Raw genomic sequence first — 21913 nt, forward strand, 5'->3', positions numbered from 1 at the left:
AAGCCGAAGGCCGAGCTCCATGTAGGGCCGAAGGCCCGAAGTTTCCAGGCTGTCAGTGCTTAAGCACAGAACAATAGTATCAGTGTCTAAATGCGAAGGCCGAAGGCCGAACTCCGCGTAGGGCCAAAGGCCCGAAGCGTCCAGGATGTCAGTGCTTAAGTCGTAGTAGTAGTCGCTCGGTAGGGTGCCCAGAATGCCACCTTTATCAAATTAGACTTAACCTTTAAAATCGTATTAAAAACGCGAGCGTAGCGAGCGCGAATTTTTTTTGATAGAAAAAAAATTAGAGATGCTATGTCAGGGACATAGCCGCAGTGGTTTACGTGAAATTTTGGTGTGGATATCTAATGCGAAAGCTGAAGGCCGAGCTTCATGTAGGGTCGAAGGCCCGAAGCGTCCAGAATGTCAATGCTTAAGTCGTAGTAGTAGTCGCTCGGTAGGGTGCCCAGAATGCCACCTTTATCAAAGTGGGCTTAACCCTTAAAATCGTATTAAAAACGCGAGCGTAGCGAGCGCGAATTTTTTTTTTATACAAAAAAAAATTAGAGAGGCTATGTCATGGACATAGCCGCAGTGGTTTACGTGAAATTTTGGTGTGGATATCTAATGCGAAAGCCGAAGGCCGAGCTCCATGTAGGGCCGAAGGCCCGAAGCGTCCAGGATGTCAGTGCTTAATCACAGAACAATGGTATCAGTGTCTAAATGCGAAAGCCGAAGGCCGAGCTCCGCTTAGGGCCGAAGGCCCGAAGCGTCCGTCGTAGTAGTAGTCGCTCGGTAGGGTGCCCAGAATGCCACCTTTATCAAAGTAGGCTTAACTTTAAAAGTTAAAAACGCGAGCGTAGCGAGCGCGAATTTTTTTGATAGAAAAAATTGAGAGAGGCTATGTCAGGGACACCGCCGCAATGGTTGAATTTTGGTGTGGATATCTAATGCGAAAGCCGAAGGCCGAGCTCCTCGTAGGGCCGAAGGCCCGAAGCGTCCTGGATGTCAGTGCTTAATCACAGAACAATAGTATAAGTGTCTAAGTGCGAAGGCCGAAGGCCGAGCTCCGCGTAGGGCGGAAGGCCGAAGCGTCCAGGCTGTCAGTGCTTAAACACAGAACAATAGTATTAATGTAGGTTAATGTGTGTGCTGGGCTCTCCAGTATCCGCTGATGCACCACAGTACTTACCGTCGAGCGCGTCTGTCGTGCGAATCCGCTGAGCGGTCAACCGCTCTTCGCACTGCGTGAACGTCTCCGATTCTTCCTCAGATTCCTGAGACCGTGCTACCTTGTAACCTCAATACGTTGCGAGAATTTCGCGAAAAATTCGTTTTTTTTCGGAAAGGTATGGTAACGCGTTTAAAATGCAAGTCCCAAATTGTTTGACATTTACAAAGACTTAATACCTATTTAAAATTTAAAAACTTTCGCGTTTCGAACACATATTAACTCACATTTATAGACGGGCCTATCTCGAAATTTATTTTATTACCTTTATTTACCGACGTTTCGACACAGGTTTCACTGGTCATGGTCGCGGCTAACTGATGTCCCAACAAAATGTCAAAACAGAGATTTGTGCAACTACCCGACGAAAAGTGTATGAAAAAGTTTGGGGTAGACATCATATTTTAAACCACCCACTTCACATAATGTTAATTATTGTCAATAAACCCGCGATAGACCCGTCTATAAATGTGATTTAATATGTATTTGCAAAGACGTTTGACATTGACTAAGAAAAATGTTGTTTTTTTACAAAGTACATACCTACACAAAAAAAAAGTTTACACCACTTTATTAAGTTAGCGCCATAAGATTCAGGTGCAAACATAACTTAATTGAGTGTAGTGGCCACCCCCCTTTTAGGGGTTGAATTTTTCTAGCCTAAAATAGGGCCAGGGAGTTTCTTGACAGATTAGTAAAGTTTGCATCAAAATCCGTTCAGCCGTTTTCACGTGATGCGCGGTCAAATAAACAGATAAACAGATAAACAGATAAACAGACAAACAGACAAACAGACAAAAATTCTAAAAACTGTTGGAACGTGTTCTGTTATCGATTCTAAGTATCCCCAACCAACTTTTTTTCGAATATCTTCCATGTACAGACTTTCGACCCTCTTCAGCTTTATTATATGTATAGATAATTCGTTTGCAACATAATGATAGTTAATAGTGTTAATACACTGATAGGCAAAAAAATAATTAAACGAGGATAAACACCATGGTTTTCATAATTGTACGTTAGCGAAAAATCACCTAAACCTAGAAGTTAGGCAAGGATTGAGAAAATATGCAAGATACCTACCTGTAATTTATTTCAAAATAATGCCCGGAACGCGGCCAATGTCCTGGGTACAATGCCCCAGGCAAGTTTAGGGCTAGATTTTTGAAGTAATCATTTTGTTATTCAAAGTTACCATGTAAAATATTGTACAATAAATAACCATAGAATGGTACTGCTTAATATACTTATGTACGTGTTTATGATATCATACGTTATTCAGGCGTCCTTGCTGAGTGCTACGACGCATCCCATCCGAGGAGATCAACCGAACGATGCCGAGGAAGTCGTCTCAAACTACCAAGCGGTCGTCAGCCCCGCCTTGCATGATCACTTGCTAAGAAATCCAGTTATGAATATACAGAATCTAAACACAGCCTGCAATCGTACTGTAGACTGCATGATGCAGGTTATGGTAAATTCTCATCAGCGCTTGTACAAATAATGCCCTCGTGGTAATAACACTTTTGCACAATTCCCCTAAAACGGTACAGCGTGTGAACCTGAAACTTTCCTAGTTTCTCACATTAGCAGGTCCCAGAGGCCTCGGTGCCACTATCTATTACATACTCATTCTTAACATTCGCTGTTGGAATTAGATTGGTGTTAAATCTGTCCCTTTCACGCTAGGGTGATTTCAATATTGGCGTCACCCTTCTATGGCGCGATTATTTTTCATTTAGCCCGCGACTTGTTGTTTGGTCCCCGGAGACGCGGGGCAAGTGCCGATCCTCTAGGGGCTAAGTACCAGCGGTAACTAAAGTTCGTGTGAGAACACTGTTAATTGTAATTCACACTGTAGGAGGAATTTGTTCACATGGTTTATTTAGAGCAGCGGTCGGCAACCTTTTAGCAGCCAAGGGCCACATAGTAGTTAACGAAGTTGACGCGGGCCGCACGTTGTTAATATTTATGACTTTATCAGACATTGTCGTTTGTCAATATTACATACAAAATAGCCAGGGAGGCGGTCGGGCCGCAAGTGACAGGTTAATTTTTTTTTTAGTATTGCTTTTCGTACACTGCCTCTTCAAGGTCTCGCAGCTTACTCTACTTCAACAGCCAATCCTCGATATAAATCTCTGAAGTAGAGTAACACAAAGTGACAGGTTCACGGGCCACATGCGGCCCGCGGGCCGCGGGTTGCCGACCGCTGATTTAGAGGTACAGTTTTTTGTTAAACTTTATTGTATTACAGCGAGCGTCCATAGCATTTGGTTGGCGTTGAAGAAGTTAATCCTACAGATCTATTAAAAAGAAATGTAAGATAAATTTGCCCCAGTCAACGGAAAGCGTATGTTTGACGCCACTTTTTTGTTACTTTCCTCTATTTGTGTTGTTGAATATTACATATATTTTTACATGTTTAATTTTTTGTTTACTTTAATAATTTATTAAAGATCACATCACAATATTTTAATCTACTTAGTTCATTTTTCTTTATTATTTTCTTTATTAATTTCATGCTTCATTATTAAATGTTTTAAAATGATCGTAACTAAACTAACTAATCCAATAAAAAAATATCACTTAAGATATGACTTATCTTTTGACACAGAATAAGTAATAGTATTATCATACTTTTGGTTAAGATTATAATAACACCTTTTTACACGACTGCCTAAAAAAGGGGTATTTCTAATAGTGATGATAATTTGTTTGTACCTAGTATTTTCAAACTAGTAAAGTCGTGGACTGCATCAATCAGACAGGATATGATACAAGTGACACGGGCGACTTGTATTGTTTGATTTGTTTAGCTATTGTTATCGGCGAAGTTCATTTTTCCCCCATCACGGGGGCAGCATAGGCGCGCTGTCGCGGCGCATGAGGCGGCACATATCATACCATAACTGCGTCCTCGCCGAGCGTCCGCATCAATTTACTCTGATTTACTGCGCATTTTGCTAAATTCATCTATTTCTATGTGGAGAATTTTGTAAGTTATTTTTTACAGTAATAAATGATCTAGTAATATACCTTAGTTATACCGTTATACTATTTATTTCGATTTTTCTTAACTTGTTGTATTATGTACATACCTACCTCAAAATGGAGAACCATTTATTCATTTTGTTCAATAGAAGAAAATAACCTTTAAATTGATGTCTGTTCGGCGGCTGCTGCAATTAATATTAAGTATATAAATATGTATAGGCGTGGAACGTCGACATAAAACAAATATTTCGCCTTTGTTTGCCTTTGTCGACACCGGTCGGCCAGATAAAAAAAAACTTTTATACTAAATTTCACTGAACTTAACTGAAGAAATACTAGAAAAAATACGCGATGATCGAATGCTGCGTGCTACGAGTAAATATGTACCTACAGTGATGGATTTGAGAGACAATTCTTTTTGCCGGAATTCGGTTAAAAATAACATATTATTTTTTACAAAATATATCTTAATTTACATTTGATTTTACATTGTAACCTGTTTTGTTTCTTTCTTCGACGCAAAACACAAGCTAAATCTTTTCAGCAGCCAGTGACACGCCGCCCCACATTTCGTCCACATACACACGTCGCTTACGAACCATTTACCATAAGCACGAGGGACAAGTGCCATTATTGTCTGAACATTAACTGTACTTTATTTTATATCATCCTCCCCGCTCGCCACATTTATCATGCGGCTGATCGTCTCGTTTCGAACCCGTTTTATTGACTCGGACTGTGGACAATATTTTTAGTGGCGTACTCGTACATGAATAATATTAAACAAATGAGGGCTTCTGCTCACTTTTGACTCCTGCATATGATAGGCACTTTGAATGTTTGTTTGTACTTAATGCTTTCTTTATTAATTTGATGCTTTCTGTCTTTAGGTGTGCTAGGAATTTGTAATTGAGAAACTCTTATTCCAAACTTGGTTTAAATACCCATCTCAAATACAAAAATGACAGTTCTGGCGAATAAATTCGTCCAACTCATTTGTCGTTTTGGTACTAAATTAAATTGGACAAACGAGAATCGAATCAAAGCTTAGGATTAGGACATATAAGATTAGAAGGAAATACATATGCTTAGATTGGTAACATGAATGGCTTGTAGGTACATTACATGATTTTTCGGTAACAAAGCATTGTAGCTTTGTTACAGAAAAATTACATATGTATTTATGTTTTCAATTTCAACTATTTATTCTAAACTAAGGCAGCTTGTGATTTAGCGGTTCGTTTCCATAAACAAAATTGGCCAATTAAGATTGTCACAGTATTACCTACCTATTATTTGTAATGTTCTGTAACTTTGCTACTATCTTGATTTCTAGTCAAATGACAAAATCGCCATTTAGCTAAGTGGACAATGCTCCCGCCTGGCTTTCGATTCGATTGAAACATCTGCCGATCGCTATCACTTATTTGTCGAGTCGCGTGTCGCAGCGGTCGTCTGATTGCGACATTGTCGGATGTCGCTAATCACGGTGATGCGTCACATCGATTCAAATCCGACCCATTTTTAATTGAAAAGGCCTCAACGAGGAAGCGGCAGACGTATCGGTCATGGGTGATTAATTGTTGCGATTTTAGGTCGGATTGTTATTTACGAGCTTATTGTTTTGGTATTGTAGGTTATCGATAAGTTTTATTGGTTAGCTCACGGTTGGTTTGGTAGTTTTATTGGTTAGTGCCAATTCCTTGGATTAGTTGCCAAGCCGACCCCATGATTCTTACGCCGGGGCAAAATGCCGGGAAAACGCGAGGAAGATGATGGTTAGCTATCTGACATTATGCTGTAAGTTGTAGGTAGGTAGGTACTTATAAGTAAGAATAATAATTACTTATAAAAAAATACTTTTGTTAAAGTTATACCTACTGATACTGAATCTAAATTATAAAGGTAACTAATAGGTAGTGCGAATCCTCCTCCTCCTCCTCTTATAAGAGTTGTTAGTAGATTTGTTAAATATAAAGTTATAAGTAGGTAAGTACTTGTCAATAAAAATGTTCACCTTTACGTACCTATCTCTGATGTTCTATAGGAGTAAATTATTGTTCTAGCGTGTATTATTATTCTTATTTGGAGCCTGTCGTGTCCCACTGCTGGGCAAAGGCCTCCCCCCAATTTCTCCACAGATCCCTGTCCAGTGCTATGTCTGGCCACTCCTTTAAAAAGAAGTCCAGTTCATCCCGCCATCGCCGGCAGGGTCTGCCAGATCCCCGGTTTGAGTTTTCGGGCTCCCACTCTGACGTGATTTTGCCTCACAACTCACTCGGCATTCGGCAGACGTGACCAGCCCAGTCCCATTCTAGCTTGCCCGCCTTCCGAGCCACATCGACGATTTGGGTCTTGGAGCGTAGCGTGGTGTTCCGGACACGATCCACCAATATATTTGACACCTAATATGCTACGCTCCATTGCTCGTTGGCAAACCCCGAGTCTGGACTTCTGAAATATATACCGTGAAATATATAGCGTGTACCCTGAAATATATACCCCATTATTATTAAAAAATTAAGAGCCTCAATTAGTTAATTTATGTTTTATCCCTTTCTCACAAATATATAAGTGAAAATATAAATGATTAATTAAGGCTCGTATCTTGTAGCGCGTTTATGAAAAACGCCAATAATGATTATTTGGAAACTCTGTTAAAAAAGTATTCCTATTAGGCTTTTAATCAAAGATAATTTGGTGACGAAAAGTATTTTACTTTTAGTTGTTAATGGAAATTATTATCATCTAACCATATTGCAATTTTTATGCTTTGTGATAGTTACCCTCTTTATAATATTGTTTAAATTATTTGAAAATAATAGTGAGGCTCAAAATGTGCAGTGTATTACTAAGTAATTTATGAGATTCATCATTAGTTTAGCTCAACTGGTGTTTATTTATGGAAGTGGGGGGTGGCGGGGTAATGGCGCGTGAGCGCGCGCGCATCTGTCGAGGGTGCTCCGCGCGGTGGCCACTTGCTCTACTCTCACTATTATATTCATTGACGCTCAAAAAATATACATCATAAATAATTTCTGGTTGAAAATATACAGGTTGACAGATGGAGTTGACTGTGACTAGAACGTTTAGCGTTACTCCAGACTAAATTACTTAATTAGCAGCATTAATTATATGAGTAATATAGGTGACAAACCAAAGCGCTGGTGGCCTAGAGCATAGAGAAAAAAATACATAGATTGCTCACTCCATACATCAGTTTTAGTACCAAAAAGACTATTAGCATCTAGCATCGAGTAGCGGAACTATCAGTACTGCTACTTGACAATAGATGTAGCTCCGACCGGAAACTCCGGCGGAAAGTCTTATGCTGTTGAGATAAGACTTTCGTGTCGGTGCTACATCTATTGTCAAGTAGCAGTACTGATAGTTCCGCTACTCGATGCTAGATGTAGAGACTGAAATTAATAGTCTAACTGATGTATGGAGTGAACACTCTTGTCTTACTATATTTCTCTATGCCTAGAGGTAAGAGCGTGCGACTTGCAATCCAGAGGTCGCGGGTTCAAACCCCGGCTCGTACGAATGAGTTTTTCGAAACTTATGCACGAAATATCATTTGATATTTACCACTCGCTTTTCGGTGAAGGAAAACTTCGTGAGAAAACCGGCCTAATCCGTCAGATGTCAGTCGCTTTCGTAAAAACTAGTGCCCACTCCAATTCCTGGGATTATTTGCCAAGCGGACCCTAGGCTCCCATAAGCCGTAGCAAAAAATGCCGGGACAACGCGAGGAAGATGATGATGATGATAGGTGACAACCAAATGTGGAACTAGAATATAAAACATTTGAACGTTTACTTTTACATAAAGCATAAAATAAATAATAAATTCAAATAAATAATGAATAATTCAAACACAAAGTGTAGCAAAGAAAATAATATTCATATGTACCTACTAAAAAGTATATTTCATTTCTGTTAATAAATAAGTAACCAGATGATCCTTGTTTATTAATAAACAAAACTCAATTAAAGTAGATGAGTTGCGCCAACGCACCTGTCGCTAAACGCCGTCGAATAGCCGCCATACGGGCTGAATAAACGCGCATTCATCTCTTTCTTATGATGTGTTAATCCTGGATTATCGGCAAATGTTAACACATGTTACCAGTTAGTAAAAAAAGCCAAGCGACATCGGAACGACTTAAGTCTAACCGATGATACAAGCTAAAGTGAGCTGTAGCGTTGCGTAAATAGGGTTCGTTTAACAATGTGAATTTAAGGTGGTGGAATTGGATGGATTATCGAGGGTAGCTAATATTATTCCGGGGCGTTCGGTGTTGCCTTTTCATCCGCTAAGTATAAACAGGGGGGTGTGTTCGTGTTTGAGCGCTCGACCGCTGCGCGATTGATTTACTTTTGGATAGGTGTCCATGAACATCGGGTAATTCGGTTACTGTAGGTGAGTTTGACGGAAAATTGTAGGAAATAGAAACGTTTATATTTTGATCAATTTAGGTATAATCTGATTGACGCGATGTCTCTATGATCTTTGTTTTATAAATCTGCAGAAATATATCAAACTGCTCATGGACTATTTGTTAACTGTTCTACTTGCTTTTCGGCGACTAATCTTAAGTTACTTATTGAAAATATTAAAATGTTAAATAAAACGAAACATGTTATATAATAAATAAAATAAATAATATATAAAGTTATCGGTATTAATTACACATCTTTCCATAGCCAGCTTCACCAATTTAAATACATAGTAACTCATAAAATATTATGTACTATTATTAAGACTTGCTTATCACTGCTCGTCGGAAACCTATCTCCTAAACTAAACTAGATGAGTATTAATACCTACCTAGGTACACGATAAAAATATTTACAATACATAGGTATGGTGCTACTTTACCAAACTAGTGCGATAATTAGCACATTACGTAACTATGTCGAAAATTACTAGGGCCATATTTAATATAAAACGTTGTACCTACGATACATGTCCGAATAGATAATTCGCAACTCGTGTAGATCTAAAACACTCCCTTCGATCGTGTTTTAATTTTTCGCCACTCTTTGCGAATTTCCTATTTTTCTCACTCGTGTCGTAATTATAATGTACTATTAAAACATACTCCGGTTCCAATTTAAAATTATACCGAAAGGTATCAGAAAAAGAAAAATACATCAATATCTATTTTATGTGTTAAAAATCCAATGCCAGCGCGAGCTACGCGCTACGATCGTAGCCGAAATCACTTGTTTTCTGCTTTGTAGCGAAAAGTGTCAACGGACAGAGACCCCCCTAGCTGGTCGCTGTCAATTAATATGTTAAACCTACTATAAATAACATTTTCGAAAATAATAACGTTTTACCATTCGCATTTGTGTGATATAATATTTTCTGTGGCACAGAGGCCGGGCCCGGGGCTTCAGTCAATATTTGCGAGCCCGGGCCGGGCTAATGAATACAATTAGATCATTCCGCGCGGCCTCCCGGCCTCCGAGCGCCCCCAACGTGTCAAGACGAGCCTCTGCATATAGCGCTAGTTGGCATCGCAAACATCGCCAACCTGTTACGCGGCGTATGGTGGAAAATTCTAGTGTTATCTAATTAGAGCACCCTGGCGTGACGGACAGTCGGGATTTTCAGTAAATTAATTCCGTCTGTAAATTTGACAAAGTTAATTTAAAGACTAATTATCATTACCACTCCTAAAACATTGTTATGTATTTAAGCGAGCTTTTAACGATTATCAAATTGAAATCAAACTTTCACAGTAGATTTTATACCGATATCCGAAATTTTCGAGCAGGCAATTTTGCCGGGTGGCCTAATGTTTGCTTTCCAAGCTTTGGCTAACACTTTCCTTTGATGTTTCGGTCCATTTCTCATCTAGTCAAGTATTTTCTCGACTGCCAACACTTTGTAGTCGCTACATATGCTTGCCGATATATAAGAAACTTTTATCTACCCTCTAAATAAATTATCTACTCTATTATGTATATTCAGAGGTGAAATATGACAAGCAACTATCCTAATGTCTGATCATGTAAATACGACCATGACGCTTCAAGTAATGTCGTCCCTGATTGTTTCCGCTGCGTTTGGTACACTCGAAGCATTTTTTACATCCACGACCCAAATAGTATGCCGAATACATGACGCTCCCCTGCTCGCCTAATTCAATGAAATGACAAATGATCTGCGAGAAATGATTTTCCAATTTTATTATTCGGCGTATGTAGGAATATTTGGGGTAGTTTGCTGAAAGATAAATAAGGTGGGGACGTCGCGAGCACACTGGATGTTTTAGTTTTAGAACATTTATTAGAAAATCAAAGATGAAGTTGTCAGTGTAAGTTTGCGAGTGGCCTGGCCGCGGCCCTGGCGGAGCAAAGCCGAGCTGCTGAATATATTAGCTGTTGTTTGGTGTTTGCTCGCCACGACAGCGCCACATGGCGCAGGACCGTGTTTATTTTAATACTCAGCCATTGTCGCTCGTCTGTTTGCCGAGGGAACTGTATTAAACTACCCCTTGCGGGTTTGTGAGGTGGTTGTTGCTAGATAAACGGTACGAGCGTAGATCTTTCATTTGTTTTTGCGAAAATATTCTACTGTTTTTCGGGGAAAAATTACAATGTCATAACACTTCAGTTGTCCATAACACTTATTGTTAAATTTCACTTCTGACCTTAATTTGATTAGGTAATTGTTTTGGGTTAATTCGGGCATCATTTATTCGGTTATAACATAACTTAAATTTTACCATTTGTAATATGTATATAATGCAGGTAACCCAATATAAATGATAGCATTGATTTTCGCAGTTAGAAAAACGCTTGAAATATAATATCTGAATACATATTTAATTTAATGCTTCATGTGTTGAATTGGGCACTCGACTCGGCTTTATCTCTATCAAATATAGCCACTTGAATACCACGCTATGGGCTCAAGTGCATGGGACAATAAGAGTCCATCATAACACTTTAATCATAATGTGATGGGCCTTATCAGTTAATGTGCAGTGAGACGGCATCTGCAGGCGTGTGCATCTCGCGTTTAATTACATTACTCGTCGCCCCGCACCACCGTGCACCGCGCCCTGCGCCGCGCTGCTCGGTTCATTTGCAAAGTGCATTTCGATGCTCCGCTCGATTGTTCCGACCCGCGCTTAATTGCCCACCCGTTATTTATTATTGACATTTGCTTGTATATTTACTCGTATTTATTGGTCGCCATTCATTTACGTATTTTACTACTCCACTAAAATAAATCGTTAATCAATAATAGTTACAGTATTGGTGAACATTTTAGCAAATGAAATGCACGCGTAGATTTTTTTTTATGTGGATGGAATTAGGGAAAACATCAATGAAATACGCAATAAATATTTATTCAAGGAGCACGCATCGTATTCGATAAACATCTCGGTAAACAAACACATCGGCGGACGTGTATTTGCCCCGGGCCGCGCTCGGCTTGACTCCTTGGCATTCCGACTGCCATCGTATCGGTACTCATTTGTATTGGCGGTAGCTCCTGTATTATTTGTTTGTTTGCGGATGGCACATGGGTAGCGAGAGCTTTGATTTTTTCCAATTCGGAAATAATGTCGGGGCGCCCGGGGCGATCGGCCGGCATGCAGGATCGGGGCCAATCAGGCGCGGTATGTTCGTTAGCCGCGCGGCGACTCGTTTGTTAACCCTGGCACGTACGTGGGACCTTTCCACTTCGTAACACTGATTTTCTCTTAGACGGATTCGACGATATAATCAACCTGGACCATCTTCGAGTTCATTTGCTGAACAAATGTTCTGCAAATATTTTTCAGCGGTATTGACTTACAACTGCAGTATTGCGGTTTTCTATAATTGTATTACACCAGACACAACAACAACACAGACACACAACAGAAAACCACCGTATCGCCGAAATAAAATATTTTTTAGTTTGTAAGATTTTTATGTAAGTATGTAGAGTTTGTAAGGTATGTATCTATGGGCCTTAGTTGCCTGATAATAAATGATATTTGATTTAATTTGATTTTGATTATCTGACGACAATATATTGTTAAAGTGTAGAAATGAGTCTAATCCTTAAGTACTAAATGAGTCTCATTATAATGATTACACAATGCGTATAAATCATTTCGCTTATTACACTAATATCGGAAGAGACATATTCTATTGGGCCAGCGTCAAATTGCAGTCATAATTATAGTACCTATCATAATCTAGAGTAGCGCGAGAGGCGTAGTGCAGTGCCCTTCAGCGGTGCTGGGTCGTCAGAAAAGCTTAAGAACATTGGTGACACAAACATTCATTAGCTACTTCAGAAAAGTGCCATAGAACTTGATCTAGCGCGTCTCCAGATGTTGCATCTGTCTGTCAGACTGACGTGGCACTGGCACGGAACCTAATCTGGACCAATAACTCTTATAATTCCATTAATTAGTATGATTCATTGTTAATGCTTCACTTCATAGAATAAGGTATATTTCTCTATGCTTCACTTCCGTGTTTCGCAAGGGCACGGTCTACCCATGTAGCTAACTATACTCCGACTGACCCCCGAAATCGCAAAAAATATATAATTAGACATTACAACTGATTGAATCGTAATATTTTTATGAGAGAGTCATTATTTATAGCAATTTCTGGGTTTACTCGAAGTATTTCAGGAGACCAGAGTACCAAAGTTACCTACCAGTGCCAGATGAAAAAACCGACGAAGGTATTTATTCATCATCAGATCTGTTTACCATTACAAATATGTAACAACCTTGACTGCTAGCTGTAAGTTTTACAAACCTACAGTACATATATATATATATATACATACATATATATATATATAAGATAGTGTGTAAGTGGTTTCTAGAATGTATCCGAGTAGGTCATTAACGTTGTCGCGATCACTGCCAAGGGCAACACGTCAGGCAAGTGGGTCGTTTATGAAGTATCCGGTAATATTTCATTCCTTTTGATCTTTAACGACACCTAATATAAATAATGTGCAAAACTAAAGTCTATTTTTTTATTCGGTAGAATGAAATGACAGTTCATAGTATGAACATAAAACGTCATTTCATACTAGAAATGTCATTTTAGTCTACCGAATAAAAAAATAGACTTTATGCGATACAATTTTCATTATTGACACTATTAAGTAGACAATACAATGAACAATACATTTTTGAAAGGGATCTTCTCTTAAACGGAGTGTTGATTAAGTCTAAGAAAATATTCTTAATTAATTAATATTATAAATGTCAATGTTAGGAGATTTGTATGTTTTGTTGATCAAAACAGTTTAACGAATTTGGGTGAAATTGGATAAACTTGAAGCGGCAGTTTAAAGAAACTAAAGGCATCTGCTAAAACAACGAGTTTTATTGAGACAGTACTAAATGTACTAAAGGATAAACAGCTCTGTATTTCTGCACATTTTAGACCGACGTTAAATGAAGAAATGAGTATAAAGGCGAGCAAACATCATCAGCACGGAGATGAACAAATAGGGCGCGTATGATTGTGCTCGCTCGGCGCCCAGTTTTTATGACGGCCCAATCAGCGCCCGTGGCAGTTGCAATTATCTCTGGCACCAAATCGAATTATGATCAATTCGGATTGGCTCGAATTCGAACGAATATAAAACGGTTTGCATTAAAATTTGGCGCGCGATGCATGGGATGCGTTCCCATTAGTCGGGTCGAGTTTGTTTGTTTATCGGAACCCACGTACCTACGTTCCGGACGTTTTCGTTACTTTTTTTATTCCCCGTTTTGTTTATGTTTCTTTTGCGTCATCGACGTTCAGTCAGGTAATCAACATGTTTGAGAACAATCAATTACTAATCGATACGTGCCGGCTTTGGCTTCACTGAGGGCTAATTTACACATTTGTACGGGGCAATAGATTTGATATTATTTTATTTAAATATGTACCTAATAGGTACACAGTTACGGTTTTTAAACATAAGGATATGAATGACATGATAAGTACTATATCTCTCTATTTACTAGTGTACCTACCTAAACTAGGTATGTATTACTATTTGGGTTAATACCGGAACTACCTATTTGACATTATTTTCTAGTCATTCGATTTGAAACCGTAATTCTTAAGGTGACAGTCCATTTCCAACCGCAGCTGCACTACTGTTCATTTTACTATGGAAATTGACAGTAACAGCGACGCGTTCAGTACCAGTAGTGCAGCTGCGGTCAGAAATGGAATGTTACCCTTAATGTAGAGATGCGTTTTTGTTTTAAGTAGGTATGATGGAAAGGATGTTGCCACTGTGGACATAAGTCTAACTATATTTAGTCATAAATGATTATAACCATTTTAGTAGCCGTGGTAAATCGATATAATTCAAGATGGTTAACGGTTTCGCTAGCTCTTAGAAAAGTACATTAGCTTAGGTAGGCTAGGTTAACTTGTGATCTTCCACAAAAAAAATCGTACAAGTGCTAGGTAATAACATATGAAATTCCAAAAATTGCATTATAATTGGTATATAACTAAGTCATGTCACATAAATATATACTGGGTCAACCAAATCTTGTCAGTAAATAGGAACAAAAAAAAAGCGGCCAAGTGCGAGTCGGACTCGCCCATAAAGGGTTCCGTATTTAGGCGATTTATGACGTATAAAAAAAAACTACTTACTAGATCTCGTTCAAACCAATTTTCGGTGGAAGTTTACATGGTAATGTACATCATATATTTTTTTAGTTTTATCATTCTCTTATTTTAGAAGTTACAGGGGGGGGGGGGACACACACATTTTACCACTTTGGAAGTGTCTCTCGCGCAAACTATTCAGTTTAGAAAAAAATGATATTAGAAACCTCAATATCATTTTTGAAGACCTATCCATAGATACCCCACACGTATGGGTTTGATGAAAAACAAAATTTTGAGTTTCAGTTCGAAGTATGGGGAACCCCAAAAATTTATTGTTTTTTTTCTATTTTTGTGTGAAAATCTTAATGCGGTTTACAGAATACATCTACTTACCAAGTTTCAACAGTATAGTTCTTATAGTTTCGGAGAAAAGTGGCTGTGACATACGGACGGACAGACAGACGGACAGACGGACAGACAGACAGACAGACATGACGAATCTATAAGGGTTCCGTTTTTTGCCATTTGGCTACGGAACCCTAAAAACTGATTCTCTCTGATTCTCTCTGTCTATGTTTGAAATCCAAACCTGTATATGCATGACACGTGGCATAGATTTTATATGTATGTATTTTATATGTATGTAATACCAAATCTCATTATGTCAAGGGTATATTTTTGAAATGATATCAAATACTATGCACCCATTTTGGCTATGATTCTCAATTGTAACGTCTGTATCACATCACACACATATTTTTAAACGCTTTCACTGCCCACTGCCAAGCAACCCTATACAATGTACTACGCCGCGCGCCGTAGACCGTAGAAATGTTTTCCCGCTTTTTTGCTATTTGTCCGTAGATATGGGTTGTATATTTGAAACTAAACCTATCATCAAATCATAACCACACACACGAAACAAAAAACGTGAATATATCGAAGGTGACCAAGGTCAAACATATGGTATTTGTTCTTGCTTTGTAAATCGTTGGCATTCATGTCACACAAATAAATGCAAAACTCATCCAATCGTCTCCTGTAAAATAGGGTCAACTTCGTTTTCAGGTATGGTTCCAGAACCGGCGAGCGAAGTTCCGCAAGCAGGAGCGGTTAGCGCAGCAGAAGGCGGGCGAGGCCCCAGTGAAGGCGGAGGGCAAGCGCGACAAGCCGGCGTCGCCGGCGGTGTCGCCTCACCCGCCGCCGGCGCCCGCGCCGCAGCCGGCACACCACGCCCTGCCGCACCTCTCCCCGCCCGACCTCAAGCCTATCACGTCAGCAGGTAAATATTTTTGTACGTGTCGAACAAATTACTTCATAATAATAAAACATAGTATTCAGTAAGCGTATATATAGGAGACTGCGTTAGTCTATACTTCTATAGTTTGTGCTGGGAACTTCTGAGCTCCCACAGGGGTATATGTAGGGTTGCCATAATTAGTCGGTACTGATAAGGGACAGTGGTATTCTAGAGCTGGGGTCTCCAAACTTTTTTACCTGAGGGCCATATTGCGCCTCAGAAACTTTCGTGCGGGGGGGGGGGGGGGTATGTATGGTTGCTACTGTTTGGAGCAGGGATGTTGCGATCATCCGCATCCGCATCCGCAACCGCGGATACAGGTACAGGAACGTCTTAGCGGCGGCGTAAGTGCTAGGTAATTTCGTCATTACCTATAACGAAATCTTCTAGATCCAGAAAAGTCGGCGAAGTTATATAACGCACCTATATTCTTGCTCAAATACTAAACGTTTCGTTTTTTTAAATAAAAAAATACTAAAAATGTAATATTTGACGTTTTCTAAGTACCTTATCTTGACATCCGCATCCGCATCCGCATCCGCGGATGTGAGCCTTTAAATATCCGCATCCGCATCCGCATCCGCGGATGTCAAAAAATCTGCATCCGCAACATCCCTGGTTTGGATCTGGGGTTTGGAGAGTCCTGTTCTAGAGCGCTATTAATTAATTAATTAATATTATAGGCAGGGTCAACAAAATACGGGACAAACTACGGGACCAGTAAAATTACGGGACGTGATACTTAAATACGGTGACAGTCCCGTATAAGTATACGGGACGTTTGGCAACCCTAGGTATATGCTGTAAATGTATATGCTGTAAAAACAAAACACTCCTATTTCTAGCAAGGAATGAATAGGAAAGAAGAGCTGGAAAGTCTATGACAGGAAAATACTGGATACGTCAGAACAACTTTTGCTTGTCAGAACAACTGCGGGAGGGCGGATGCTTGACGCGCTAAGAAATGTTGTAGGGCGGTCTTACGGTATATTGAAGGATTTCTAATCATGTAGAATGTAGAGCAATTTCGCAAACAGCTAAAATCACTTTAGTCCGATTTGTGAAAAGTATCTAGAGACTACTGTTTTCTACGTAAGTAATAGCTATTTGAGAATGATAGATACTTTTAACTAGCACTTACCTATTCTCATCCGCTTCTAGTGATGCTGACTACTGATTTACTTACTTATTTATCGGGTTTTGGTTGCTTAACAAAGGTCTAGGTGCCTAGGCATTTCAGACATTTACGCCAGCAACTCGGAACGTTCCAAGCACATAATGTGGTGATAGTTTAATGTGTTTATGTGGCCATATTGTGTACGTCATAGTGACCGAATATTTATTTTTACACGATAATCTTGGCGTTGGTGCGATGGGACGATGAAAAATGTGTATTTTTTAATATCGAAGCTTTTCGTAACACCACTCGCACGGAGAGACTTGCCAACAATAAATTGTTGTGAGCACGGCCCTAATTATAAACACTGTGAGCTAACTATACTTACCAACTTTAACTACATATATTTATTCTAGACGGTATTAAGAGTAGAAAATGTTATATCAACTGTAAGTCCGAATTTGCCATTTTGTAATTTCCAAATTAAATGAACTTACCTGTAAGGGCTGTAAGTGAAGTTCCATTTGAATTAAACGATATGCCTAGCCCGAGACACTCCATATCTTTATTTAATTTTAATTGTAACAACACCTTTCTCGTGTGGGTTTCGCGTGATATTCAGAGAGTTGGCCGTAAATAAAAACTTAAAACCCGGTGACATAGCTGACATCCTTATTCACTTTTTTCACGTGACATAGTGATAACCAAAATTATAGTGCGTCAAGCAAATCTTGTCAGTAGCAATGTACTGCAAATTAAAGTAGGGTAACACCATGTAACACTCAAAGAGCAGAATTGCACTAAGAAAAGCAGCAATGTACATCGAACCAAAACGTGTTTATTTTTCCGCCCTTCATACCTCAGTTTGAGTGAATTATCATAACCTCAAATTCTAGTAATGTTTACCGTCAACGAGTATGCATAATCTTGGTATTTAATGGTGACAGCAGAAATTTCTCTTGAAATAGAAACGATTCAGAATGTAAACAATAAGATGATGGCTGTCATTCACGATTCACATTCCACGGATAACACACAGATGACACGCGATTTTGGAATTATTCGAACACAATGTTGCTAACCCGCGATTTTTCAAATTTGCCGCCTTTTACTAATGACAAGATTTGGTTGATCCAGTATATAATGCAATGTAAATATGAGAGGGAGCTATTGCGGCTTGCAGGGAAAATTCAAAAACGCCGCCAATCTCCGTCCGTCGCCAACCTCGTCTCTCACCACCTCTCCACCCTACTCCAGCCATTTTCGTTCCTAAAATTTCCTGAACAATTTCGTTCATTAGCTTTTTGTAAACAACGTCTTACGTCGCGTTATGAGATCAGTATTTTTTGCTTGTTAATTTTTGAAAATATATCCATTATTTATTGCGAATTTATAATATACGTGTGATGGGTGGTTTGAATTTGTGATGTCTATACTTTCAACTTATCCGCGAACAAAACCAGCTAGTGCAACCTGCATCGAAACGTCGGGGTTAAAGGTAACAAAATAAATCCACCACCACCAGAATTTATGAATGAGGTTTGCCCTCCATGTATATATATAGATAGTTTTCGCTGAAATACTGGTGATTAATTATTATTTTTCTTCTGCGTAACCACTTAAATATAAATTGGTTTTTAAGAGCAGAAAATATATCCGTGCGCATTGCACCTTCTCCATGGATCCTTCCATTCATAATCAGAGCACCAGAAAAGCAAGTGAACAATCATTTAATTTGAACATTTATTACTTGCGAATAATATTATAAGACAAACAAGTAGAAGTAGGTACCTACCTAAAGTAGCGAAAGCTGAAAACGCTCGTTTAAACTCAGCTTCGTACGAATATCAGATGCCTTTGTCGTTAAACTTTAGAATTTCCTCATTAATTAGAGTCAAATAAAATTTAACTTACGGCATCCGGTCTATAAAAACGAATCTGTTGACATCTGTGTGTATTAAAATCGGCTCAGTAGTGTTGATGCTACAATGCAACATACAATACAAAAAAACCAAAGTACTTACACTCGTAGACTGCTAAAATCATAACTTATTCAATGGTTATTGGGAAATCATTCAATTATTATACATTTTATTGTTAACTAGCGACCCGCCCCGGCTTCGCACGGGTTAACAAATTATACATAAACCTTCCTCTTGACTCACTCTATCTATTAAAAAAACCGCATTAAAATCCGTTGCGTAGTTTTAAAGATCTAAGCATACATATAGACAGACAGACAGCGGGAAGCGACTTTGTTTTATACTATGTAGTGAAGAAAAGACGATGCCCAAATAATAGTTTTTCTTTAAACATAAAAATGCTACGAAAAATTATTTGCCTAAAATAAAATAGGACTTAGACTTTAAAACTATTATTAAACCAAAAGTATTTTGAACATTAACGACTTAACAATTTTATTCTAGAATTTAGAATTAATGTGAAACCTTCGAAATTTACGATGCAGCGACCGAATATACGGAGATATGACGAGAGTCACACGAACTTAGCCGCCGCCGCCATACAACCAAGGTTATAACGCTTTCATTTTAAAACACAGCTTTCTGAAATAACATGAAATTTGACATGAACATTCAAGTAAGTCTGGTACCGTAAACCGGGTTACTTTGATTTGCGGGTCGACTTTGATAACAACTTCCAATCGTTACTAAAGTGCTTGTTTTAACGAGTTGAAAAACGCCTTAGCAGTTATTTTTTCTTTATTGGCAACACTGATAGTTGCTTCACCGCATAATGACGGGATGTGCGTGTATTACTATTATATTGTTTAGAAAAAAAAAAACATAAAAATGAGTACGCTTTTCTTCCTGATTTTATTAGCTGAAAAACTTTAACTGTACTTGTGTCAATAATTATTACAATGTTATTTTATGGTATCTTAGGTTAATCAGTATTTATTCGTCAGGTTGAAAAAAAAATATCCAAAATTCGACAATCTATACATGCGCACTTAGTCGAGGAATCCATGGCTCGGGGTGCCTTTGATCACCTATATGTGGTGAAATTGATCAAAAAGAACTACTCAATGATGCACTCGCAGATATAATGGCGAGCACATATCTATTCCTGCTGCATCGCAAGCATATAAGGTTCCTTATAGAACATTATACAATAAGTATAAAGTAAAAGGCAACATAATATATCAAAAACCCGCGCACGGACCAAATTTACTGAAACTGAAAAGCTTGCAATTCGAAAATCTCTTGCTAACGGTGCGATTCGGGAAATGATTTAGAGATTCACTAGATATGAAATAGTAAAGATATGTGACGTTCCACGGCAAAAGGTACCATAGCCCCGGCTGAATATTGGAGCGGCGTTAATAATAGCTTAAGCGCCAGCCGCCATAAGGTACCTTTTGCCGTGGAACGTCACATACCTTTACTATTTCATATCTAGTGAATCTCTAATTCATTTCCCGAATCGCGCCGAAGTGCGATGATAAGTCAAGTTCTTACGTTATAATAAGTAAATAATCTAATAAAGCGCTTAAAATTATTAATTTGTAGCATTTGTATGTGATCAAAGTAGCCCCACACCTTAAAAAGATATATTACTTAAAAAGTACTTATACGATTTTTATTTTTTTATTTTTTACGGCCTTTTTAGCGGGTTTACTTTAGATTGTCAGTGAAAAAAGTACTGGTTTCAAAGTAACCCCATTCTTAATATAACTTTGGTCGCGTTGTTTTTATTTATTTTTGATGAAACTATAAGTCCTAATTTTTTTTTATTTGGCAGGCTGAGAGAAGAGAAAATACAGATTATTATATATTTTTTTCATATTTATACGCATATTAGGATCGTTGAAAAATGATGTCAAACTCAAAAATTGATCAAAGTACCCCGGTTTACGGTACTAGTTTTCATTTCTAGAAATTGTAATTATAGTGATTAGAAGTTTTATATACACTTTATATCGCTTCGCTTCGCATTAGTAGATTATAAGATGTAAGTACCTAAGTAGTTTCGTTTTATTAACGGTTATAATTTCTTACTTCTTAGGATTTTTAGTGATTGTTTTTTTCTGTATCAATTACGTGGTGTACCTAATAAATAAATATAAACATAGTAACCTAAGTAAAAATTATCTAATACCTTTAAACGAGCAATTCTTGTTTATTTATTTATTTATTTATTTATTTATATATATATATTTCGGGGATCTCGGAAACGGCTCTAACGATTTCGATGAAATTTGCTATATGGGGGTTTTCGGGGACGAAAAATCGATCTAGCTAGGTCTTATCTCTGGGAAAACGCGCATTTTCGAGTTTTTAAATATATGTTTTCCGAGCGAAGCTCAGTCACCCAGATATTGTTACTTAAATGTTCATGTCAAGTTTTATGTAATTTAATCATATCGGAATTTAGGGTTTGAATAATTTTATTACAGGGTTTTTTGCGATTTATTTAGTGTAAATAATGTAGTTACTAATAGTTAAAGTATAAACGCAGGTTAATTATTTTTGTTTTTTTTTTGGAGACATAATAATTATCCATCTAAATATATTTGTGTTTTATATATGTAGTTATTTCGATTTATTTATTACAATGGTATTTAGTCCCAGCTATGCCTTTCATTTGTAACTAAAATAATACACGAAGAATTATTTGATTCTAGTTGGATAATGTAGCTGTATGTGGGTGTGGTGTCC

General features: G+C 38.2%; 1 protein-coding gene across 1 annotated transcript in view; it reads left to right on the forward strand.

Annotated features, from left to right (window-relative positions):
• The window catches only part of LOC134662409 (paired mesoderm homeobox protein 2A-like), a 56306-nt gene that overhangs the window by 28637 nt on the left and 5756 nt on the right, over positions 1–21913 (forward strand). Inside the window, exon 3 of the mRNA XM_063518624.1 lies at positions 15886–16099. Within this exon, the coding sequence (XP_063374694.1) occupies positions 15886–16099 (214 nt within the window). The remainder of the gene's footprint in view (positions 1–15885; positions 16100–21913) is intronic.

Source organism: Cydia amplana, chromosome 3 (assembly GCF_948474715.1).
Source record: "Cydia amplana chromosome 3, ilCydAmpl1.1, whole genome shotgun sequence".
Classification (NCBI taxonomy): Eukaryota; Metazoa; Arthropoda; class Insecta; order Lepidoptera; family Tortricidae; genus Cydia; species Cydia amplana.